Source organism: Calypte anna, chromosome 11, assembly GCF_003957555.1.
Source record: "Calypte anna isolate BGI_N300 chromosome 11, bCalAnn1_v1.p, whole genome shotgun sequence".
Classification (NCBI taxonomy): Eukaryota; Metazoa; Chordata; class Aves; order Apodiformes; family Trochilidae; genus Calypte; species Calypte anna.
In genome coordinates, this window is record NC_044257.1 from 3,324,543 (window position 1) to 3,351,099 (window position 26,557).

The 26,557-nt window shown below is 38.5% G+C and overlaps 1 protein-coding gene across 4 annotated transcripts in view; it reads left to right on the forward strand.

Moving 5' to 3' along the window:
* The first annotated feature begins 790 nt into the window (after positions 1-790).
* Positions 791-26,557, forward strand: part of ESRP2 (epithelial splicing regulatory protein 2) — a 45,278-nt gene continuing 19,511 nt past the window's right edge. For 3 of the 4 annotated variants that reach the window (XM_008501286.2, XM_008501285.2, XM_030457907.1), the window contains exons 1-10: positions 791-919; positions 1,155-1,307; positions 2,201-2,329; positions 21,321-21,434; positions 23,300-23,414; positions 24,117-24,215; positions 24,337-24,391; positions 25,231-25,341; positions 26,150-26,282; positions 26,462-26,504. In XM_008501286.2, the coding sequence (XP_008499508.1) occupies positions 1,173-1,307; positions 2,201-2,329; positions 21,321-21,434; positions 23,300-23,414; positions 24,117-24,215; positions 24,337-24,391; positions 25,231-25,341; positions 26,150-26,282; positions 26,462-26,504 (934 nt within the window). In that variant the 5' untranslated portion in view covers positions 791-919; positions 1,155-1,172. The remainder of the gene's footprint in view (positions 920-1,154; positions 1,308-2,200; positions 2,330-21,320; positions 21,435-23,299; positions 23,415-24,116; positions 24,216-24,336; positions 24,392-25,230; positions 25,342-26,149; positions 26,283-26,461; positions 26,505-26,557) is intronic. The other variant, XM_030457906.1, reaches the window with a different exon arrangement.

Here is a 26,557-nt window from a genome sequence, read left to right on the forward strand (position 1 = left end):
TGCTCTTTATTGAGCAGTTATGGGGTAGACATCACAGGGCTTTGTATTTCCATTTTGCAGAACATCCTAGATAGGTGGTTTCTCAAAAACCAAAATTGTTTCGCTCAGGCCCACCCTTGCAAGCCATGTGCAGCACATGGCCTAAAATGCAAAGTACTTTATGCCTGCAGTATTCTTTAAAAAACTCCTGTATAATACCACACTTTTATTAGACATTAACTGTGGCCTGGGAAGCCCCAAAACTCGTACACAGCAACGGGCACGAAAGGCAATGAGAAGCAGGTAGACTTTTGTGCGTTTCAATGCTAAGTCATGGATTGTGTTTTAGTAACTTAGTGTATATTAATCAGATTTAAAAAAAAAAAAAAAAAGGGTGGGTGTGGGTGGAGACCTGTGCTGAGTGCCCAGACCCACAGCCCCCCATATCCCCCTCGTACGCCAGCCGGGAGCCGCGTCTCTCCGCGGGCGCGTAGTTGGAGTGCACATTGCCCGCGCCCGACGCGGACGGGATCCCGCAAAACTGAAAGCAGGTAGAGGCACTTCCTGCAGGCACAATTAGCGAGAGAGAAAAGGAGTTTTCCTCTGATCTCCCTCAAAAACCAATCAGGCCAGATCAGCCAGGCGTTGATTCTCCCTCCGTCCCTCCTACACCTTTTCCAAAGGCCCAATGGCCTTGTCCCTCTGGGAGATTGACTAGAGTCACATGAGCCGCACCGAGGGCAGGTAACTCAGGAGAGGGGAAGGGGGAAGGAAAAAAAAAAAAAGGGGGGGGGGGGGAAAGAAAAAAGAAAAAAGAAAAAAAAAGAAAAGCAAGCCCAAGCCCAGGCTGGGCTTCTGCCATGATGTCAGAGGCAAAGAAACCCACAGCTTGCTAATTTCACCTCCCAATCAGCCCCGGAAAGGAGAGCACCGGGAACAGGTAGAGATGCAGGTTTTCTCCATTTTTTTTTTCCTCGAACACTCTTCCTCTTAAATAGCTCTTTCTCTCCTCTTGATATTTTGACTCCTCGTTCGCTCCTTTCTCTTTTGATCACTTGGAGGTAGGGGGTAAGCCTTTGTAGGATTTTGTTTGTTTGTGTGCCTTTTTTATTTTATTTTTTCTTTTTTTTCTTTTTTTCTTCCTCTCTTTTTTTGACCTCTGCTTTTGATTGTAGTTGTTTCCCCCTGTGGTCATGACGGCTTCGCACAGTGACTCTTTGGTGGTGTTGTTTGGGGCAACCGCTGGTGCATATGGGGCTAAACTGGGTTCGGATGAGAGGGAACTAATTCTCTTGGTGTGGCAAGTTGTGGATCTACACAGCAAGAAGGTATGGCTTCGACACCCGGGCCGAGGGCGCGTTCCCCGGGCGCAGGGCGAGGAGGCTCGCCCGGCCGCTCGCCGCCTCCCCGGAGCCGTTTGTTCATTTCACAAATGCACCGAGGGGAGGGAGCGGGGCCCCCGTGCCTGGAGGTCATTCACTCCTCGGGTTCACTCGAGAGAACGTCCTTTTTGTTCCTTTCTAAGCGAAGAAGTAACTTTTTTTTAAAAAAAGTTCAGTCGCTTCCACCCCCCTTCCCCATCCCACTTAAAACATCCTGAGCTTCACATTTTAGATGTGTACGGACTTGTGAAGCTTTAAAACATAAAAGCTGCCTCGGTACGCGCCTAACGTGCATGCTTTCCTGGGAGCTGGCTCGGAGTAACCGTTGGACCCTTTGCGGCCTGCTGTCGGAAATCTTTTTACCTTTTTTTGACCAATGTTTGGATAACCTTTAAGAGAATTCCTTTAACTTTTAGGCCAATTGGGAATTTCCTCTGTTTTTTTTTTTCCTAAAAACCCTATCATAAACAAGAACCCCTTAGAGATTAAGAGGTTTGATAAAGCAAACATGAATATCCGTTTCATAAAGTAGACTCAGCAAAGTGCCTTAATATTATGTGATCTTCCCTTTACAATTAACAACTGCAAAAAATCGGTGCTAGCTGCAAAAAGCGTCACACAAAAACCGGCTCCGATTCACCGAAGCCGAGAGCGTGGCCCTCTTGGGTGGGAGGGAAAAAAAACGAGGCAAAGTTTCGATTTGTGAAATCGGCAAATGCTTTTTCTCATTGCGATTGTTATCAGGACCTTTCTGATTTTTCTGCAGTCTGAACACGTTATCCAAAGTTGCTTCCTCGATTGTTCCTCACTTTTGCTCATAATTTCTCAAATGTTTTTAGGTAGGGACTCTGCATAAATCCCTGGTGAAAGCAGACAATTTGGACTTAAGTGACCAGTGTCGTGAAGTGAGTGGCTTAACGCCAGAGGGATTGGGCAAAGCTGAACCACTGGACCGGGTTCTTCAACAGGTGAGGAGCAGGGCTGTTCAGGGTGAAGCCTGGGGACGAGATTCTGTTGACTTGATAACAGGAATAATCTTCACTTTTTCATTTCATTTTGAAATCACTAGCAAGATTTTATGCTTACTTTAAAGCTAACCCAAAAGAGACCTGAACCATTTGCAACTGGAACCCTGTAAATCTGAAACTCTTGTATACAATACCAGAATATTTTAGGTGGCCTGGCTTCTGATTATTTTGATGGGTCTATTTTAGTCCAGATTTCTCTTACTCTAGGCTTAAAAGAGCAAGCTGATAAGAGCTCTACTTGATTTAGCACTGTTTAATTTGACAGTGCTAATCAAACTTTAAAAATGTAGGTACGTGTGTTTTAATCTACAGGTTCACTGATGACATGTGTGTTTAAAAACTGGACCTTTTTTTACTTGTTATTCTTAAAGTTAGCTGAAATCTTCAAAACTGTACATTCATAAAACATCATCAGTGTTCATGTATCACTCGAGGTGATACAGGTGAGCTTTTCAAGTTTAGTGGGTTATGAAGTGTGCTAGGTTTTTTTCATAAAATTTCTGTATTTTGCTCTTCGTCTCGCTTAATATTACACTAAGACAGTAAATCTGTAAATTTGCATGATCCTTGTGGTTCAAGAGGCCCTAAGTTACCTAAAAAAAACATAGTGCAAGTAATGTATACATACACAGTTCCTCAAAGTTTGCTTGCTTACACTGATTTTTTCTATATACGAAATGTGCTTGAATGGAAAAATACAATAGTGCATTTTTGTGTAACATATAAAGCTGGCTTTCCGCACCTTGTCTGAATCATTTGTGGGTGTGTTTCAGCAAGAAACTTGCTTAGGCAGTAGAACAGGTTCATGTTGCTGTAACTTCTGGTGACACATATAACTTGGCAGACTAGTTCCTAACCCTCTTCCATAAAGTGGTTAACACTTCACTCTGTAGTATCTCTGAAAACTGAAATGTGTGAACTTTGGTGTGTCTCTGAAAACTGTCAGTGTTAGTTACAGATGGCATTTATTCTATTTAAATTGTTTTTTCCAGACTCCAAGACCAAGAGGTAGTGTTTTCAGGTTTCTTTAAGCTTCAAAATAACCTATGAGAAAATGTGCAGCTGCAGGTTTGATCTTGTCCCAGATCTTGCACTAAAGACATCTGGAACAGTTTAGCCTGGTACACTCTGTTTACCTTTATAACAGACACACTTTAATTATGCTCAATACTTTATGAGAGATTGTATCTTATTGCTCTAAATTGCACTGTAGGTGGGTCTGCTTTAGCAAATAAAAGGAAATACAACCTTTGTGTGTAGGTGGGTAGAAACTCTTGAAAAACATAGTTTTGTGTTGGGTTTTTTGTTTGTTTTTGGTCTTTTCCTTTTTTTTTTTTTTTTGTATGGTGTATCTATACAACTAAATAGTGATTCTGCTGTCAGTTATTGTCTGCCAGTTGTGATATGGCCAGTTCCATCATTGGTCTTCTGGAACACACTTTGTGTAAGCTCATCTCCCTTCTCCTCTGTGTCCAGACTTCATGGGAGTTAGGAGAGAATTATTTCATCCTCCCACGTGCAATGGTGGCATTAAGCAAAATTCCATATCCCCTATTAGTAGGTCTGTTTCTGCAATTTTGAGAGGAGTTCATTAAATTTTTATTTCATCAAGTATTTTAAGGATGAGTCAGGTATTTATCACCACATACTTTTTTTTTTTTGTTCCTCAGTTAAGTGTTTGGGTTAGCAAAAGCACAGGTGGGTGAAGTGGTTATTTGAAAAGGTGGAGGAAAAGGAAGTAGACTTGAACCTTGATTTGAGATAATGTTATGTGAAATTAGCTTTCCACACCCACCTTGGATTGTGATAGAAAATTTGATGATGCAGCTAAAAGTTGCATGCTGTACCATGCATCTCAATCGTGTAACTTCAAGTTCCAGTGCCTGCTTCTGGCTTTTGCCTTGGGTTCGCAGTCTCTATACCTCAAGGGATGTGAGAATCGCTAAGCACAAATCCATTGTAACTTTTATCTGTGCTTCACATGTCTTTCCCAACCATTCAGTAGTTTTCATTTTGTGATTCACAACCGCTAAACAACAGATCGGCTACTGTGGGTCTGGAGTTTTTTCCATTGACCACAGAAAGCTGCCTTCTGTTGCTATTTAGTTCACTTCCCAGCAATAGCAGGGGTCTACCTTTCTGTGCTTAAGTTTTTGCTCTGCTTGTAACAGCACTTCAACAAGTGAGCATCATTTCTATTTTACTTCATGTTTGTAAGAGTGTTAGATCTCATGTGACTTACCACTTGTTTGTTTTATGAATATTCTGATATATTCTGGTATATTTTTGCTGTGTAATTTTACTAGGTGAGGTTTTGAAGCACAGTACCTCCAAGTGATTGAGCTGAGTGCATGTTATATGTATACATTTTGCTACAAGTTAAATACTGTACTTGTTCAGGATAACAAGCATTCCATTCCACAGATGTTAATGCATGTATGGGATCCAGCTATATTTTCTGACCAGTGTGATGCAGTGTTGTCACAGGTAGTCTTTGGATGGGGAGATCCTGGTAATGTACAAATATTAGGGAAATAGTAAGCTGAAGGAAAAAATGTGGTTTTTGGAAGCAGTCTGCTTGATGTGTTTAGCTCAATATAGTATTAATAACTTACTTCTGTTTTGAGACCTATAATGGTGAACTTATAGCTGCTGACGGAGATGTATTGTGGTGGTTGCAGAATGTAAGGGTTTGGTTTTTTTTAACAGGATAAGCAGGAGATCTCTTGTTTAATTGTGTATGTGGAACAGTCTTGAGCCTGTGGCGCAGGACTCTAACCATGAATTACATACACTACCTACTAAAGGGAATAGTGTCCTACTTTTCATTGTTCAGATCCCTAAATCACAGTACTGGCTTATTCAGCATGTTATTTACATTTTTCTAAACAACAGCTGTAGCTTTATGGTTTCCCAAGGTATTAAGGGAGAAAATTATATTCAGATTCCTCTCTGGAAACTTGCTTTTGAAGAGCAAAAACAAAATGAACTTTGCCTTTCTCTTGGCTCCATTACTCTGTCATCAAAAAGCTGACATCTTCCTGTGCTGCTCAGGTGCTAGCCATGTGGATTCTATGTTAAAAACTGAATACGAAGTTGAAAGAGTTGTTCCTTCCCATATGGAAAGCCTGGCTGAATCGGCATGACTTGCCTAGAGACACTTCTCTTCCCTTGTAAGGCAGTATTTGCATGTCTCCCTAACAAAGGATATGTCTAAGAAGAGCTAATAATTTTGGAGAGCTGTCTGTAGTATATAGTCGTAATTACCATTTTACTTTGAACAACACACATTAAAAGGGAGAGGTTTTAATGAAAGCTGAGTCTGCTTTTGGAGTTATTGAAAGCATCCAGATTTCCTCTATGGATAGACATTTAAGTAATAAAAAAATGTTTGAAAGCCTATCCTAGTCTTGTTCATCTTCGATTGCATTGTGCATTGGATGCATGATGTCAGTGGTAGATTTGTTTCATCTTCTTAGACACAGAAAGAAAGAGCTGAGTATTTTCCTCTTTCTTCTAAACTGTGTGCAAATTGAAAACCCTGAAGGGTTGTCACTTCGTCAGGTGATAGTAAGTTACCAATTCCCTAAAGATGCCTGTTGATTATCCAGCTGAGCTGCAGGTGCAGTTTATTTTCTTACATATCAAAAAATTCAGCAAGAAACAAGCTGGTTAGATGAGCATTTGGAAGCAAATGGGATGGGGGGGAGAGGCAGAAGAACCAGTGAATTCCTCTAACCTGATAAACCGGTTACAACATTCTTTTTTTTTAATTTTAAAAAGAAGAACTTGTTTTGCAGCCTCTTCTTCACAAAGTGGTAGCAGAAAGTTTTCGTGGTTCACTTGCCAGCTGTCACACCTTCATTTTGGATAAATTATTTTAAAATATTTTTTTAATATTCCTCTGGATCTTCAGACTGAAAAAAGCCTGAAAATGCAAGGTGTTTTTCTTCTTTGAGTCTTGTGATTGCTCTTCCAACTTCACTTTATTTGGTGACTGCATCATCTCAATAAAACTCCTGACAGAGTCTGTATTTTGGAATATTTGCTGGTCTGAGTTCTGAAGTTCTGGAGCAGGTGTTTGGCAAACCTTTGGCAAGTGTTACTGAGCAGGCTGTTCTCTCCACAACAAATACTTCATTTAGTTTGACAAGATTTGGCTTCAGCAGTGAAGCCAGCTTCTTTCTTGCCCCTGCACCATAGTTTGGCATCTTTTTGTTGTGTCACTAAAACCCTGTGAAGCTGTGCTGTAAACAGCATCAGTGAAATTAGTAGATAGGGTGGGATCTTCTAAACTGCTTTGCTGTCCAAGCTCACATCCCATGAAACTACACCCTTTGGTTGGATTTTCATGATCCAACATGTTTGGTGATACTCACTTAAGGTATTTCTGCCCCCGCATTGTCTTCTCAGGCTGCAGTTGTAGGAAAGATTTTTAGTGGTGCCTTTCACTAAGGTAGGTGCTGCTACAGGGACCTCCCTCGCTTGCATTCTGCTAATAGAAAAGTTTTGTGAGCCTCATATTAAACTAGAGCAGGGCGTTGTTCTGAGTTAAATACAGCTCTGGTTTGGAGCAGTTGTCTGATGTACAGTGTGGCACATTAGGTGTTTTTTCTCAGGGTAGCCTATGGCACCAAGATGTGGACAAGCAGAGCAGGTGGAAGGAGAGATGTTTTAAAACAACATGAAGCAGTCTGCATTGTGAAACCATGGCCTAGGTTTGGTATCAGCAGTGACAGATGAGGATTTCTTGACAGACACAAGGTGGCCTTCAGGTTGTCAAGGCAGACAGGTGATAAACTCCTGCTGTGTCTATGTAGCCTTGTGCAGGGTTCTCATTACATATATTAGCATGGAAAAAACTCCCTATTTCTGTTGATAATTTAACCATTGATTATGTAAGTTTGTTTGCCTGATATTGTAATATTCTCAGTCTTCATTGTGGGGCAGCAAGGATGTGCTAATGTTTCCTATAGCTGCAGGCTGTTACAGCATGCAATTTTTTTCATTATCAATGAAAATAGATGGCTAACTCTTGCTTCAGAATCCTAGTCCTAATTCTGTTCTTAAGGAAATAGGCAAAATATATTTTCCCTTATAAATTTTCTGTGCTACCCAGCTCCCACTACATCATTTTAAACACTCAAATCTGTTCTCTCAAAAACAGAGAAGAGTTTATAGCAAAAACAGTTTCTCTGGTATGTAAACAATATATATATATATGAATACATTATTATACATATGGAGATCATGTGAATTGTTATTGGCAGCATTTATGTTCAGCCTTTTATATTTAGGTGCAGCACACTTCTGAATGAGCAGAGAATTATGTCTAATGCTGCATATTCCTTTTATTTTACAAGCATAAATATGTGATTGTGTTGGCTAGCTGGTTTATTTTCTTCTCTTAAAATTAGAAATGCTAATATTGATGAGAAGTTAATTTGGCCCAGTGGATTGAGGATGAGCATGAGTGGACTTTGTATGATAGGAGATGGTGCTGCTTGCTCTGGTGAAATTAAACAGTAACATTAGATCTCTTTCTGAGTGGGGGTGGATTAGTGTACACGGGAAAATAAACTTTAGTATGACGTGTCCAAAATAGCTTGATATACCTGTCTTCACACAAAGTGATGCTCTGCAGTGTTTGAAAACTGTGCCACCAGCATATTTGGATGTTCTCACAGCTATAATATTAAATCTGATTACTTGAATTCTCTTGAAACTATGCTTTCAGTTTTTTAAAACTCACTGGAAGACAATTAAACTGAGGGCAGTAGCCTTTTAATACAAAAATTGCTGGGTTTACATTATCCTCAATGACTTTGAATTAATTTTCTCTAGGTTGCTTGAAGTAGGTACTGATAAAGCTCCTGGAGGTGTGTTAATTAACTATTGTCAGGGGTTTCCACAGTGGCTAAGAAATAATAAATGATGAATAAAGGATTTATATTGTACCATTTTGACAGCAAGTATATTTGTGGTGCTTCTACCACTTCTTAAATGTTAACATGGAAGCACTTTAGAGAACCTTGCATGGGTATTCTGGATTGTCTGTAAACCTCCACTGTTTCCTTCTTGCTCTTGTAGCATTTTATCTGGTTCTTGTCACACCCTTTGAAAAGGTTGCGCAGTTCTTGCATCTCTATGTTGCTATACTTGGAGGTCTTCTTCCCTGTAACAAAAAACCAAAAAACAACCCAAGAACTTGACAGTGTCGAGTTACATGCAGAAGCTCTTGCATATCCAAGTGCTGACAAATGAGGGCAACATCTCTGTCAACCTGTTGCAGTTCTTTGCTGAACAGTTAGGTTTAAGAGTGACACATGATGCTGGAATTGATGTTGCTAGCAAAGCAGTGTTGTGGCCAAATGTGAAAATGATGATGGGAGATGAATTTTTTATTTTGAATTTTTTTTTTTTTTTATAAAGTAACATAATGGTTGTCTTATTTCTATGGTTAAAATTGGAACTTTTGTGTCTCCTTATTGAAACATCAACAGTAATTCTCCCTCTTCCTTGCATTCAGGTTTTTCTTTCTCCTGTCTGCTCTGGAAAAGTTTTTTTTCCTTGTAATAGTTTCCACTTTGAATAAAAGCTGCAGAGATAGCATGTTACTCTTATCCTTCACGGCCAATTTCTACTAGCTACAACTTTATTTCAAAAAAGGAGGAAAATACTGACACTCTAGGAGATAACTTAAGGTGAATGTCGTAGGATGGTACTGAATAAAAAGTCATGATTGCTTTACCAACCATTTTTTAGTGTTTTTCTCTGATGTGTTTAAATGATCTTTAAACGGTTTACAAGTCACTCCCTTATACCTTTGCAAAATAAGGTCTGTTCTTGCTTTGTGTATAAACAGATGCTTTACTAATCTGTCCCTCATTCATTAAAGCCACATGCTGTGAAGGTAGATGAGAATTATAAATATTACACAAAAAAGTATTGGAAATTGAAATTTAAATGTTCACCACTTGTAATGAGTGACAAAATCAAAACCCCACAGCCCTGCCACTTCCCTCAAACTTCCATTTAAAAAGGTTAGGTTTAGTTTCCCCCTGCTGCCTTTCTTTATAGAGATAGAATGGGCAGAGAAGGACAAAGAAGTGTTGAGAAATAGATAGTGTTAGCACTAAAATATTGGAAAGAAACTTAATTTTAACATTTAGAAGGTGTTGTATTGTTTTCCACACAAACTTGGCTCCTGTGATTATTTTGGACAGATGTTAAAAGTTTCTACTACTAGAACTCCAGGGCGGTCTTGGAATTGTGTTATCATTCTTACTGAATTGAAATAAAATTAATTAGCCATGTTTCCATTCTCTGTCTCTAGTTTTAGAGAAATTTAGCCTTTTCAGCATTATAATGAATTGTGTAGTCATGGGCAGGGTGTGAAATTAAATGACTTTGCAGAAACTAGGGCAGAATTACTTTCCCTTTAAGTAATTCTATTAGAGTGAATTGTACTTAAAGGACAGGTGTAGTAGCCAACTTGGAAAATAAAAGTGCAAAAACCACTGGGGAGATTTTGCTTTGTAAGTAGATCTTTTTGTTGCTGTAAATCTTAAAGCCTGAAAGTTTATTTACGAGTCCTTTGCAACTTAAGGGAGACACAACATAGTGTGTATAACACATCAAACCTCTTGAATTAAACAACTGTTGGTTGGAGAGGTCTGCATGGTTGTGACCTGGAAAAGCCATAGCAGTCACAAGAATGAGTGTAGAAGTTTTGATTTGGTTGGTTACTTGATGTTCATTCTTACAGCAGAATTAAACTGTTACTGTCTGAACTTCTGCTTATGGTAAGCATGTGTTATGGCACTGTATAAATAAGAATAACAGGGGAAGAAAGTGCTGCTTTTGTGGTATGCCTAAAGAAATATAAGAAAATCTAAATCAACTCCTTCTTCCTATTAACCCCAGCCACTGAGCATTGGTTACAAGGAGCTATGTGGCTTCCTTCATATTCCAGATGACTCATATCAAGTGTTTTTGGGTTTTTTCAGTCATAATGGAATGAAATTCTTTGGAAACAAGAAGCTACCTGAAAGAGAGGATGTAGCTCTGTAAGAGGAAGCAACATTTAAATGATGTCACCAATAATGTCCTTGTTCTGTATTGGGCAGGTCTGAATCCCATAGAGGGCCAAATGCAAATTCTGATCTTACTGTGTTCTCTTTTTTTTTTTTCTCAATTCTGTGTGCGTGGGGTTAGTGCCCTAATATGTGCCACTAAAATTTCAGAGATTGAAAGCAAGCTGATCTAGGGATCTACTTCCCCTTCTTCTTTATGTTTGTGTGAAAGTATGTTGAACAAGAAAATCTCCTTATTTCTGAAGCAGAGTAGAGCTGGGTTATAAAAGTGACTTTTTTTGCTGATATTTGTAAGGTTTTGAGCAAGAATCACTTGGATTCTTATATTAGCAAAGATATTTCATGGTTCTTAAGGTTGTTATCCAGTAAAGTCCATGACTATGATATTCTTACAGGGTAAGTTTAATGGAGAGGCAGGACTATGAAAGAATCTTGAGGGAAACCAACTTCTGGATGATAGATAGGTATGCCTGCTTTCTCTTTGTCTCCTTTTTACTTTCCCTGGTTATTACTACAAAAACAACCTAAAAACCAACCTAGTAGAAAAAAAATGCTTTAATTTTGCAAGTATTGGCTCTTCTCCTCCATCTGGTTAAGCTTGCACTACAAACAATGAAGTAGTGTTGAGTAAATAGAGCAGTACCATGCATTACAGTCAATAGAGCCAGTGCTAAAGATCACATTGCTAATGAAAGTTTGTCCTTGAAACAGAGGTAGGTGTGAGTGGGGGAGGTATGGAACACTGAGAGAGAGCTTATGCTTATATCAAGATTTTAGGGAATAATTCAGTCATGACATTAATTAAAACCTAGAGTTTGGAAAGTATGTTCAACCTTTGTCTTTCAGGCTGTAATGACTTGCTCTGCAAGTTCAGCTGATAGCAAGCAGCCTGTGAGGAGCATGAGGCACCATTGTAATCCTGCTTGAAATGTAGGTAAAAGGTTGACAGAGTATGGATTTTTTTGCGTTACTAATATTTAGAGTTTCCTTTTGTTTAAAGACAGCCTCATGAATAATATATGTTAACAAATGCTAAGGTGTTCTGCAAGATAAGTTTGGTTTTGGCTTTGTTTTTTACATTATTTTGTTGTTTTTGATAGCTAGTGGCCTCCCTCATACTTGTTAATTTGAAGGTAAAAATTTATTTTTATCTCAGTGCTTCCTTATTTAGCAGTTTCCTGATGCATCATATAGTAGTAAAGTAAGTCCAGAAACAGTGAAATTCTTAGCTTGCTGGGCTGGGGTGCTTTATCTTTCACAAGGCTAACTTCAAGTAGCTTATTTGTGGAGTGCTCTGAATATTTCAGCACTCTCTTATTAAAACAGATTGTGCTTTTGAAGATAAAAGCTGTGACCTGATTGCTGTGACATTTAGATGGCCTAAGCCATGGTCTTGCCTTTTATGCTTAATGCATTGCCTGAATTAGATGCTGTAGATACCATAGCTGAAAAGCGTGCAAATAGTCTGGGGTTGCAAACTTCCATCTAAGAAATAACTAACCCAAAATGATCATAAAATTCTAAAGTGGCCTTGCTTGGACATCTTTGTCTTAGAAGACAGTTAGATTTTTGCATTTTTATGAGGCAGAATTATAACTTTTAGTTAGCTGTTGTTTGTTTTGTTGCAAAAAGACCTAGGCCAAATTAAAATGAGATAAAGAAAGAAATAATGTGGAAGTTTCAACCTTAAAGACTGTTTCAAAGTCCTGAATCACAATGATCTGTTTTCTATGTTCTACGAACAGTTATTGGACAGGCAAAGCATGACAACTGTTGCTTCATTTCTGTATTTCATATCTTACCTCTTCCTGAACCATAGTAAACAAACCTACATTTATTCAGCAAGTTAACTGTAGGCAACCCTCACCTAAGCTTAGTTTCCAATCCCTCTAATTCTGAAGGTATATGGTGAACTTTAAAGTACTTTCTTTGTTTTATTGAATGGGAGGCTGTGATAAACTTGAAGAGCACCTTCCATTTTTCTCCTTGTTAAGTATCTTAAATGGCTTTACAAATAATACTAAATGTTAAATAGCTTTACAAATACAATTTTGTATTTTTAAACTACTAGTTCTTTTAAAGATTTGCAGTTGGAATTCTATGTCAGAACCCCAAGCACTGGATAGTTGAGACCTTAGCCCTGTTGCTTTTGTTAGCTCATACCATAGCTGCAAAATAATTACTTTTTTTTTCTATATGAGATAGGCAGCTTATGTCTGTGCAGACACACAAAATATATGAAATTGTTTTGGAACAGCTGCAGAAACAGCAGGGTGTATGGACCTCTATTCAGGGAAGAAAACAGAATTACAAGATTACTAGTTAGTAAGAAGCAATGCAGATACTTGAGGAGAAGACAGTCTCCAGTGTTTGAAGCTCAGTGCCACACCCTGCATCTCCTTCAAACTTGCAGATTCCAAAGTTGGATGGAAACCCTGACTGGATTTGGGTAATATGTACATATCTCTCACTGTTGTACATCTGTGGTGGCCATTGTGACTGATTGGTTTTTCAGTTTAAATAACTGAGTAAATTAATACTACTACTAGGGACATAAGGTGATACGGAGCCTGGCTGGTGATATTAAGCAGTTGTATTGTCTATGGCATGCTGGAAATGAAAACCATGCTTTTGTCCAAGCTAGTCCTCAATCACTAAATCTGGGGCATTAGTGTTCAGTAGAGCAAAAAATTGCTTTCCTCGTAATAGGAGAAATCAAACTGGCAATATGGTTTTTGAACATTTCCAGTCAGTGGGCTTGGATTGCCCCTGTCATCTTCAGTGAATTTCCCCTGCAAAGAAAAAAAACACCAAAGGACAATTTCTTTGTCATGTTGGTATCTGAATGGTATGAATACAGTAATTTTTCCTTTTTTTTGCTAGAAGGAAAAAAAAAGTTAGCTGCAGCTTGTGGCTGCAGTAACTCACACTTTTTTCTTTCTATTTTTCCATACAGTGATCTCAGTACAAGGTCACCATGTATCCATTATCACCCATGTGGAATAGCAGTTAACAGATGAACAATGGCAAGGGCTTACTATAAGGATTCTCTGTTTAAAAAGTTACCTAGCACAATAAAGGGTTATCATACTTGTAAATACTGCTGAAATGCAGTCTGTGCACCTCCCAGTTGTATTGACATGCTTTAAATTCCTCCATTGCATGGATAAGGCTGACATTATCACCAGGATTTGAAGAGTGAAGGAGCAGAAAGCTGCCCATGGAGAGTATTGTAAATAATTATGAAACCCTCATGGCTGTGGGGTCTGAGGCATGAAGTCCAATTGAAAATATTTCCCAAAGTTGACTGGTCATAGTATGTTGTGTATATTCAAGCTTTGTATAAAAATCCATGTTTTTTTTACTCCTGAGATTTCTTAGGCGCTGTTAGAGCCTTTAAGTCTTGAGAGACTTCAGGGTTGCTGGGTGTTTGTTTTTCAGGGGTGCTCCAATCTTGCTTATATTTTGGTGGCAGAAAGTTATGTTAATCAATTTTGGCTGCATCCTTCCCTTTCCTCCCATCCCAGGTGGCAGGTCCTTCCTCAAACACACACACATGTATACACTGTGATGGCATTGATGTAATGGTATTTTAGCTACACTAAAAGTAGGCAAAAGAGAGAGAGACCAGAGAATCACATCATATCAGGTGTTGGAAGGGATTTATGGGTGTCTTATAGTCTAACTAGAAACTAAGATCAGCTAGAGTAGGCAGCCAAGGACCATGCCCAGTTGGGTTTTTAATTCCTCAGAGGAATGAGACTTGGCATGTTCTGTGGACAGCCTGTTCTAGTGTTCAGTCACTGGAGCTCTCCTGGAAACTGCACCTGCAACTGTATAATTGGTTTTGGGTGGTCTCTGGCAATAAATTGTAGAGTACTTCCTGTAAAATCAGTCTTTGAGGCAAGGACTGCAATATCTTTGCTTGTTGAAGCAGAACTCGGAGTAGAGAGTCTGCAAAGAGACCTTTTTGGGGGACTGTGATTTGTTTTCTGTGCTTCTCTTACCTGATAGAAGACAGGTCATAGTTACAGGCAAAGAATGACCCAAGCTAAAGGCCTAAAGGGCAGTCTAAAACTCTAATATAGCGAGTTACAGGAAAGTCTAATAAGTAGGAGTGGGGCTTTTTTAGCACAGCACTGGGTATTATACATGTTTATAAACAGCATGGCTTTGGTCAAATCACATGAGATGTTAATTTCAAAGTGGTAGCAATATGATGTTACAGTGTGAAGTATGTGGTCTCATTGCTAAGAGAGCTGCAATTAGAAAAGTTTTAATGTCTCTTTTTTCAATCACATTGTGAATTTCAATCAAATTCACATATGATGAAGTGTGAGAGCATCCATGAGAATGAATACTGTTATTTCTGGATTGAAAAAGAGTTGCTTCATGTGGTTGCTACTTAAGATGTTTCCACAACATAAAACACTGTATGTGTGTGAATCTAGAGATCTTAGAGTATTATTGACTTGTAAATTCTATTTGATAATCTGTATGATAGACTATGAGATGTAGCTCTCAAACTTCAGGGTGCTAATAAAATGTAAGGAAGTTCAGGACTTAAAGGAAATGTTGAAGAATGTAGTGAATTGAAATTTAGAAATAATTTTATAAAATTAGAAAGTCTTGTAGTTAGATGTGCAAACATGAAAGTTCAGTTGATGAGCTTTTTTTGTAGTATAATTTGGCATATGTTAATGCATAGTTTTATATATGAATGTGTACATAGGGATACATGTATCTGTATATTAGAGCTGCCTGCCTGTAGTGGTTTTTACACTGCCTTCCATGTTTTTTCCCTTTTAGTTAATTGCTGGAGGAAGTCTCTTAAATAGGTAAATAATTTGCAAAAGATCTAGAATAGATTGCGAGTTTCTACTTTGCATGGAGATGTGTGCTGGTCACAGTAGAAACTCTTGATTTCTTAAAATCAATACAGGAAAAAAAAATCCCCATGTAACTAGATTTCCAGGTTTAATCAAAAGAGATTTTACCAGTTCACATATGTGTGCCTCATGAAACTTTTTGTCTCAGACAGTGTATTTTACAGATCAGTGTAGTAATAGTTATATGAATACTTTCAGCTCAAAGGAACATATTAGAATATGTGATCCAAAATAACTTTTCTAAGTTATTCTTTCAAGTTTTCCATTTAATAATGACTAAAAGATATCACTCCTGAATAAGGGTTTGGTTTTTGGTTTTGTTTGTTTGTTTGTTTTGCAAAAAACTTATCTAGAATGCTAAGCCTGTTCAGATTTTTTTGACAGGCATCTTGCAGTCTCTAAGTTGGGCTTAATGTGTGATTAGTCTTCCCATCTAGGTGTAAAGATGACCAAGAACTCAAAATGAGCACTTTTTGATACTCTGATTTGGTAGAAATTTCTTCATGTATTTTTGTAATCACCAAATTGTTACCTCTGGGCAACAATTCTATGATAGAATCATAGAATGGTTTGGGTTGGAAGGGGCTTTAAAGCTTATCCAGTCCCAACCCCTGCATAGGCAGGGACACCTCCCACCAGCCCAGGTTGCTCAAGGCCCCATTCAACCTGGCCTTCAACACTTCTGGGGTTGAGGCAGCCACAGCTTCCCTGGGCAGCCTGTTCCAGTACTCACCACCTTCACAGAAAAGAATTTTTTCCTAATGTCTAACCTAAATCTCCCCTCTTCAAGTTTTAAACCATTTCCCCTTGTCCTCTCACTACCCCCCCCCCCCCCCCCGTGTCCAAAGCCCTCCCTCAGCTTTCTTGTAGCCCCTTCAGATATTGCAAGGTTGCTCTGAGCTCACCTGGGAGCCTCCTCTTCTCCAGGCTGAACTACCCCAATCCCTCAGCCTGGCTTCCCAGGGAGGTGCTCAGCTCCCTGAGCATTTCAGTGGCTCTGCTCTGGCCACCTTCCAGGAGTTCTGTGTCCTGCTTATGCTGGGGACTCCAGAACTGGACCCAGCACTGCAGGTGGGGTCAGAGCAGAGCAGAGGGGGAGAATCACCTCCCTTGACAGGCTCTCTGTGCTTCTTTTGATGTAGCCCAGGACACGGTTTCTGGGCTGCAAGTGCACACTGATGGCTCATGTTAAGATTCTGGTCTACCACCCCCTAGTCCTTCTCCTAGGTCTGTCTGTGTTTCTTATTTTGAAACGAGTTCCCCACAGAGTGAGGACCATCCTTTTTGCAAAGCATATTGATAAATCTAGTAAGTCATCTTTCTACTTGGGTACAGATCCATATCTATCTTAAGCATGGGCTACAAGATAGGTTTCTTTCTGGATTTCTATGGTATGTTTTAGCATAAAATTGCAGACTTTGTCAAGTTGCAGGGATGCCTTAAATTCTGAAGCTGTGTGAGTAATTTTGTGTCTTGTCTGGTCCTGTTAGCTGTGAGGGGTCTGTGAGGCTAAAAGAAGCAAAACAAGAAACTTTTAGTCAATAAAGGAAAGGATCTCATTTTGAAGATGCACTAGGCACCTGCTGCTGGAAGCTTAATGATTAAGCACCCAAATTTATTGTTATTTTTTGGAGGTGAATTTGAGACAGAATCCCCCAGAGTACCTTGGGTGTTTTAGAAATGGTTCTGTTGACAGCATGGATGTTTTCTGCAGCAGAATTATTTCAGTATTTCATTACTACATCAGACACAGATATGACACAGATGCAGTGGCCTTTCTCAAGGAGGAATGCTATTTTTAGTCAGGGAAACGGGAATATCCAAATAACCAGAGGTTTATTTTAGTGCCTCATAACTGTAGAAAGAACTTAATGAGGAATCTTCTTGTTTCTCTTAAGTTTCAAGACTTTGTTCAGTTAAGGCAACACGAAAGGGGGCTGTGTCATTTCAGCCACTTGGGATTCATTTGCAGAAAACACAACAGTTTGTGCTGGCTTTGATCCAACTTTGCTGCTGGGGAAACATGTCTCTTCGCTTTCTTTGTACTCTCAGCTACATGACCAAGAGCCTGTTCAGCCAGTTTTTCAAACTGGTGCTCAAACTTTGTCCTTCCCTCTCACCACCTTTTCTCTAAGAACTGTTTTAGATTTCACGGAGGTAAATGTACAGAGCAACTTGCTTGACTCTTCCTCTTCTCTCTGGTCAGCTTTCAATCTCAGTATTGAATTATTGAAAGTATTCCTTTAAATATGGAATGATTCATCAGCACTCTGTTAGAGACTGATGTGATGGAATAAGCAATAAAGGGTGGAGGGTGATGCCAATACACTGTGGTTCTTGCAGTCAAAATGAGGTCTGGCTGCAAGATGCAAGCAGTGGTAATTAACCACCCTGTGTAACTCTTGCTATGGAGTGAGTAGATTAACAGGGGAGACAGGGTGTGTGAGCTTGGGGGAAGAAGTTGTAAGGTGGGGCAGCTTTGCATGCTAAACTGGGGGAGTGCTATGGAGGGCAGCATGAAGATGAATGACAGCAGGGGTAAATAGCTGAGATGGTTTTTATTAGTGGAGTGAAGGAGATGGGGATGGAATTTATGAAATGACAGAGTTGTGGACAGGTTGTTCATCATGTCGGACAGAAAAATGTAATGTAAATCTGGTACTGGTCCTAACTTGTCCTTAGCTTGCCACATTTGGGTGTATTCTGGTTTGAGTTTTTTTGAGGTGCTGCCTGAAATTTGTAGTGTGAAAAAGGAGACTGAAGCTTGCTTTTCTGCAGAAACAGTGATTTGCCCAGTTTATATTTCAGTGTTACTTGTAAACATACCTGCACTGGTTGCTTTAACTCCTTTTGATACATATAGTAGGCTTTATCTGTTGCCTGAAAGTTTTGAGCATCCAAACTATAGTAACGAGCTGATCCAGAGCTATGTTTTTTATACTTAACCTATCCAGAATTTGGAGACATCTCATGCAGCTGAAAGAAACCAGTTCAGGCTAAGCTCTAGTATCTGTTCCTCTGTGGCAGTGTTTTGCTCTCTTCTCTTAGATGAATCTTGACATTCACACACTGCTATCCTGTTCCTCTCCTCAGGTAACCCATGTGATAGCCATGCAATTTAGGGTAGGAAGGATTATTTATGTCTCTTAAGTATTCTTCCCACCCTTCTTCTGGCTCCTGCTGGAGCAGTACACCCCAAAGTTTTAAAAAGATGGTTTTAAAATAGAATTTTCTAAATAAGCACTCAGCAAGGCCTGCCCAGTGGTATTTTCTCTAAGGCATTTTAAGCTGCTAGCCTACAGTCAGAAAAGAATTGATTTGACAAGTACATTATCCCATTGCTAGGACTTCGCAATATTGAATGTAATCACTGATATCTAATAAATTCCCTGTAAAAATACTTAAGCTCCATTAGAAATAAAAGCAGGTGGTGCCTCTCATGCCTTCTTTAAACCTCAGTACACTTTGAGTATTGGGCTTCTTTTTGTTCTTATGTAATTGTTCACTCGATGTCTTGTCACCAGGGGCTTCTGGAAGTAGCTGTGTTATGTATACATCTTTTCAGCTGTATGTCATGTGGGAAACACTACCTTTAAAAAAGTGAATATGTCAGTGGAGCAGTCTTAATTTTTACCAATTTGACTTACACTGTTTGGCTTGAGTATGTCCTCCCTCCAAACAAATTTGTTGTTTTCCTTTCTAGGTTGGTGAAGACTTTTGAAGTAAAACTCATGTTTTATTTGTAAAGCAGGAGACTGCATACTTTTGCTGCTTCCCTCAGATTTTGTATGTTGGATTGCTTCTTTTATCTGATCAAAATAGGTCCCTAATTGCAGTCTTGATATGGGCTCTTGTGCATCTTCAGAAGCACAGGGTACAAAGTTGAAGGTTTGGGGAATGTTTTATTGTTGTTCATCAGGAAGACTCTGATCCTTTTGGTACCAATCCCTGTACACCTTCTGGAGGCTCATTCCTAGCACCATGTCCAGTCTTTTTTTTTACAAATATTTGCTCTTTACTGTGCCTTGAATCAGAACAAAAAGAAATAAGGTGCTGCATTTCGTAAGGAAGCAATTCTCCTTATTTCTGTTATTGTGGTGAGAATATTTGTTTCTGCTCTGTGACTGGGGCAGTCCCCAGAACTGCATTTTTAAAGTGGTTCCTTTTTAGTCCTCTGGAATTCTTCTTTTTCTGGTGTTTACACATCAGCTGAGGTATTTTGAGCACTCTCAAATCTCAATTTTCTGACTTTAAATCATCCTTAAACAATTACTTGCTTTATAGCCTCAGGTTCTTCAAGACTTCAATTTGTGGTAGAAACATAACCTGAACTAGGAGTCAGGAGGAAACTGGCTTTCTGAAATAGCAAGACTTCGGGTTGGTTTTTTGTTGTTTTGTTTTGGGTTTTTTTGGCTTGGTGTATTTCTGGGTCTTTTTTGGGGTGCTGGTGTTTTGGTAGTGTACAAAGAATTGCATTTTGAAGGGTTTATTTTGGGGAATATTTAAAATATTTTCTGTTTGATGCAAAATAGCTTCATTTTATAGATTCATTTGTATGTATATCTGTATATATTTATCTGCAGTTTAAGCAACTTTACAAAATGCTTATTTAAGTACCTCTTCCTACAGAGTTCTGCCTCTAAGTTTTCTGTCTTGTTACGGAGTAGACACTGCTACAGCATTTCTGAACTCAAAAAGGTAGTTGAGCACTGGTTAGATGTCCAAGCATAGAAAAAGGCCTGACCTGGATCTGAGCAGTTATTTTGAAATAAAGCCTGGGTAATCATGTCTTTTGCTTCTACTAAGTCACATACAATAGGTGATCTCTCCTTGTGGAGTGTTACCTTGGGGAAGCTGATGCTTCAAGTTTTCTTGCCACAGTGAATACTGTGTAGCTATGGGACCAGATCATTAGAACATCATCTATCCTCAGCAACCTCTGCACTATGAAAAGTGTCACGTGTTGATAAAAACCAACCTCTTTTCCTCCCATACACAGGCTACAAGACAGCCCAAAAATATTGTCTGAGTTTCAAATCAACTTGTAATTTTCTTTTGGGGGATGGTTGTTTTGGAATTGTAAGCTACTGCTGAGAGCAGTGGGTGGCTACTGCATCATGTTAATTAGTGCTTTGTTTGTGAGGTGATGTTTTCCTGGGAGGGGAGTAGCATCAAGAGGGAAGCTTAGAATAATTATTTGTCCCCTTGAAAGTTAACTAACAAGCTACTATTTACTGATTTGATACCTGCAAGTACAGTAATGCATTAGTTGACTATTACGAGCAAGGAATTTAACACCAGTATGCAGTCATAAAAGGCCAGAAGCTGTTGAATAAGGATTGAAAATAACTTTGACCATGACAGATGGAGCCCCTTCCTCTTGGGAAATAACCTAGTGGGGGTTATCCATCCTACAGGTAGGGAGTAGTTTTGTTTTATCTGATAACATAATCTTGGAACACTGAATTGCCACCAAGACCTTTCATTGGTGTGGATCAGACTTGAGTATAATTTCACTTTTGAATGTGTTGAGCCATAATTTATTTAGCTTTTTTTAGCATACAACCTTTGAAACACTAAAATCTTTATGGTTATCTCTTTTCTTTTTGACATTCAAATTAAAAAAAATTAAAATTAAGGACATAATTGAAGTCAGAGATGCCTTAGGTGAAGAAAGGCTATTGCAAAATCAGTACTGATTTTGAAACCTTTTTTTCTCTTTCAAATTTTCATAGCTTTTATTATAGTTAATTAATATTTTGAATGTTACCATTACAGTATTATGAGTTTTCATATGAGCTCTGTTATTCCAAAGGGCCAAATTATTTTATCTTCTTTAAAAAAAGAAGAAGAAGAAAAAAAAGGTTTTGTAACAATGATAAATGCTCATTTTCTGGAGTTACCTGTATCAGTTTGTACTCTGACATTTATCTCTTTATTTTTCAGTTTAGTCAGCTGGTATCCAGTGATTTGAAAGTACTTGGAAGGAGCTCTTACACACTCTGCAGTGATGGCCAGTTACTCATTCGACAAGTCCTCCACCCAGAAACATCTAAGAAGGTGAGATCAGAGCTGATGCAGAAAGGCAAAACGGGGTTTTAAGGACATCAGAGATTTGTAGCAAGGGAAAAAATTCTTTTAGGATCACCAACATGGTTCCTCACACAGCCCTAGCAAAGTTTCTCTAAAATAGCTTATGTGCATTTGAGATGAGCAACAAAATTCAACCTTGGGAACTGTAGTATTCCAAGAATATTTAAGATTATCCTCTCCCTGTCTCAGTGCTGAGTAGCAGAGAAGTAGTTCTTGGCACTTGCTCTTGAAAATGAGTTACAGTATGTGAGGACTCCCAGATGAGCATAATGAGGAGGAAAATTAAGAAAGACAGGATAGAGACAAGAACAGTACAGGTACTTTGAATTCAGTGTCTCAAGAAATGGAAACAATTGTGCAAATCTAAGCTCAGCAGAGGTGACAGAGCTTTGTTCAGGCTTGAGTTAAACAATAAGTTCTGTGCTGAGCCATGGGTTTCTACCAACATCTGAAATTGGTAGGAGTTGTGTGTCAATGTCCTGTATAAAATAAACACACAGGCAGTGACTTGCTCTAGAGAATGGCAGTGGTTTGTCATCCACATTTATTTCCCAGGAAGTACTGCTAGAGTTTATTTGCTTCTCTCACATGAAGCAGCAGTTTCCACTTCAAGTTCCTACGAGGGCTTAGACCAGGCTGGTTTGCACAGGGAGAAGAATCTTGCCTTTGTGCAGGGTGGAGGCTCTTGAGTTAGCCTGTTTGGCTGGGTATGCAGGAACCCCACAGGGATGGGAGCTGCTGACATGGAAGGAGTTGACTGATCAGTTGTATTTTTATCTCTATATAAGGATATTGGCTCATGCTGAGTTTCTGCAAATATTCATTTGACATTTGTGATATATTAAAATGTAATGTTGTGACTTTTCATGAAAAGTGCACACTTATATAAGGAAACAAGAATGATATCTAACATTCAGGCATGATAGTACTGGTATTTTTGGTGGGTAATTACTTCCCTCTGGAATAGGTGGACTAAACCAAAAGAAACACTACAGTGTGGCAGAAATAATTGTCTGTACTAGATCAAGGAATGTATCTGATCAAGTGCTGAGTTTCTTAATACTGCATTTCTTTATCTTTTTTTCTTATTACCTTTTATTTTGTGAGAGTTTATTTCTCCCTGCGTGTGAAATGTTACTAAGCCTCAGACCATAGCTTTTGCTTTTCCTAGCCTTCTAAGAAATATTACCTTGTGACTTTTCTTAATTCTTTATTTTGAAAGATGGGTGCTGTTTGGCTAGACTGAAGTCAAACTTGTGTATAGTAAAACAGATGAAGAGTATGAGAGAGAAAGTAGTGAATTAGACCTCAATTATTTTTTTATTTATTCCTTGAAAAAATAAACTAATGCCTAGTGAAGAGCTGCTTAAAAGTTTAATAGTATTATATAATTAAAGTTCTTATCCAATGAATAAATGTCTTTGGGTTGCTGGATGGTATTTTTTGTACTGTGGCAATATTTATTTAAACTTTGTTATCAAGAATACTGCTTTTCAGTGTAGCCACAAATGTTAAAATACATTAACTTAAATGTGAATATTTATAAAACAGCAAAACCTATATATATAATTTTTTTTTCTTCCTCAGCCATCTTCTCTAGCTGCTTTGTGCCTCTCAAGCTATTTGGGTTTGCTCATATAGAGCATCTAGAGCTAATTCTGTAAGGCTATGGAATTTGAACTGTGTTGCAAAGGGACTAAACTGGTCTATCACAGACAAGCCGATGACATGCAACTATGTGCTTTTTTGAGACTGTCTCATTCAGTCCAAAAATATTAATCAGAATTTAAAGGAATGGTTTCTACAAAACAAACTTTTTGCCTTCCTTGTAGAACTTCCTGCTGTCAGACTGCTTCTATTCCTTTTATGATCTACGCAAAGAATTTCACACTTGCTACCCTAGTTCAGCCGCCGTGAAAGATCAGACTATCAAGACCATGGCAGAATGTATCCTTTTGCTGTAGCTTTTACATCAGAATCCATTACACTTCCCTAGGATTTAGCTCTGATTGTTACAGGTTTTATTCTTCTCAACGTGATGCAAGTTGTGAAAAATCATGGGAAAAATGGAAGGAGTTTTTGCTTCAGTGTGTGTTGGGAGGAGTGGCTCTGCTTGTAATTTTTCATTTTTTTCAAAATTTGAGTCAAACACAGAGTTCTAAACCAGATTTAGTAAATCCACTTAAGTAAAACATCACTTGTATTTATATCTTTTAGTTATCAGTGGCCTTTTGAGCACCAATTGACATGCAAGCTTCTACTGATTGCAGGTAGTAGTACTTGTTTTGTATGAACCTGACTGAAATTAGTTCAAAACAAGAACACACACAAAAAACCCCAACACCCTACATCTAATTTTAGGAGGATTGTTGTGATCCAGATGAATGTGGTTAAAGTGCAGGTTTTTTGAAGTGAAAGGAACCTATTCAGTCTTCCCCCCCACTGTTAACACTGAAATGATGCAAGCTATCAATATTTCTCAGACTGTTGACTGTTAAAGTGAGTATTAACCAGTTTATGAGCAGAGTAACAAATGACCCTGCTAAGACCTGCAACTTTGAGTACCAGATCTGTTAATATCAGGAAAGCCTTATGACTTGTTTACAAATGGTTGTGCAAGTCTGTTATTTTCTGTAATCACCTGTTTAGATCTAGGCTTAGGGACAGATGAAACAGAGGAGGACTTCGGCGTGTGGCAAGTGAAAACCATGGTGGCTATCGTTTTCACCATGCTCTCTGAAAGTTGTAGTAAGTGAACTATTTATACAGAGTGCTGAAGTCTTTCCTTTCTGTAAGGATTGGCAGTGGTACTGTCATTCTTAAGTCATCTCTGACCCTGGTTATATTTAAACTTCCTGTTTTGTTGCAGATCGCATATTTACTGAGCCTGAAACTGTGAAATACAAGTATGAAACAGGTCCTTGGTAAGTGCCCTTGTCACATTGGCTTACAACCAAAGATGAGTCTTGTGTACATCAAGGAAAGCTTGTGAATATTTACCCAGTGTCACTGTGGAAGTAGGTTGGTTCCTGAGAACAGTATCAGTGTATTTCAGTAGCCTAGTGTAGGCAGACCATAGCTGCTCTCCTGAATGCTGTACTTTAGTCTGTCTTTTTAAAGTCACTACAAGTTAAATGCTCATTGTTCTCTAGTTTCTGTTTTGCATGGCAGTGAGGCTAACTTATCTTACCCAGTGGTGAAGAAATATTTGTGAACTTTCCCTAAGTCAACAGGAGAAATGGCTGGTGCCCCCTATACACGGCTGAACTGGAGGGTGCTTCTGAAGAGTGGTCTGATATGCTGCATTGCATATTGGTGTTCAGGGAGAGAGGAAACAGAGTGGTTCTTTGTTTTCAAGTACATTGCAGTCACTCGAGAGTGAACCATCTTAAGCATAGTAATACATGTTCAAATTTAGGACTGGTTTGTAACCATCTGTATTGGATTGTTAGATCTTTCAATTGAAACCAGTCTGGTTCCTTATTCACTTTGAAACAGTCTTTCTACCTTTTTTTTTTTTTTTTTTTTTTTAAGCATTTGCAGTGTGATGACAACAGAGTGCACCTTAGGCATTTCACATATAAAATGATCATCCCACTTCTCCTTTCTTTATTGAAGTGTGTAACAGTTATTTGAATTAGAAGAGTCTCAACAGCAAAATACTCCTGATTTACAAGTTAAATTTGGTGCAAACTGAGGTTTGGTAACATAATAAAACAAATAAATTAAAAGCTCACTTTTGCTTTTTCTTCTTTCTTTGCAGTAGTAAGTCTGAAACAGTGGACAGTGAGACAGTAATACGTGCCAGAGGTTTACCATGGCAATCTTCAGACCAAGATATTGCTAGATTTTTCAAGGGACTTAACATTGCCAAGTAAGATAATAAGAATTTGTCTTGCTTGATCACTTTGTCTTTATTATCAATTTCTTTTACTATTTGTTTTACACACATCTCCCACACCCCCAGTGGAGTCTTCATTTCTACTGTCTTTCCCCACCCTGGCCCCTTCCTGACACATGGTCATGGTATCTGAACAGGTTTACTGGTTTCAGGTATGCAAGAGTTTTGAAGTGTTATCAATTGAAAACCAAATTAAGCTCATTTATTTCTAGTATCTAAAAGGAAAATCTGTTACTGCATTACTCAATAGTCCAAGATACAGCAGAAAATTTTATTTTGTTTCAACTCTTTAGTATTCTGCTACATCTCCAAAGAGGCCAGATTCAGAAGCCTCCAAGTGCTGTTTGGAAAAAAATTTCATATGACTGTGATGTGTATACCTCTGTATTTATGTGTGTATATATAGAGGGACCATGTATAATTTAGCACATTGGTCACATAATAAATATTTCTGGTTCTCAGTAGTGAGAATTGTTTTTTTTTTAATTTACTTGGAGGTCTGAAGACATACAGATATGCATGTCTGAGATGATAGGAGGGGCTCACAAATGTACATCTGCATGAAAGCTGGGAGTGTGGTGAACAGTAAGAGACCTAGGGTCTATCTGAAGCACATTATGCAGTATAATTTGTTAAAAATGAAATTAAATTCTGAATAGTAACAGTTTCTTTTTCGGTGTGTAACCTTCATGTTAAAGTCTGATTTCTATACCAGTCTTCCACAATTGTTTATTAAATGCATTAAATATCCAAATATGCTTTTGTTGGTTTTGCCTTCCAGAGGTGGTGTGGCTCTTTGTTTGAATGCTCAAGGAAGAAGAAATGGGGAGGCATTAGTTCGGTTTGTGGATTCTGAGCAGAGAGATCTTGCATTGGAAAGACATAAACATCACATGGGTAGCAGATACATTGAGGTAAAAAGCAGTGAAACAAATCTTTGGAAAGCAACCTGAATATTTATGCAATTTTAAATAAGAACAAACTTACTTGTGTTTTGCCAAATAGTTCAGCAAAATAAAGAGTGTGTGTTTTAGCGTTGAATGTTGTAATTTTCAAGTGTGATTTTTAAATTTAATTTTTGTTTTAATTTAAGGTTTATAAAGCAACTGGGGAAGAATTCTTAAAAATTGCAGGAGGTAAGTGATGCTGGAGTTCTGTGTAATTATTACATTTCATAAGAGTGTTCTAG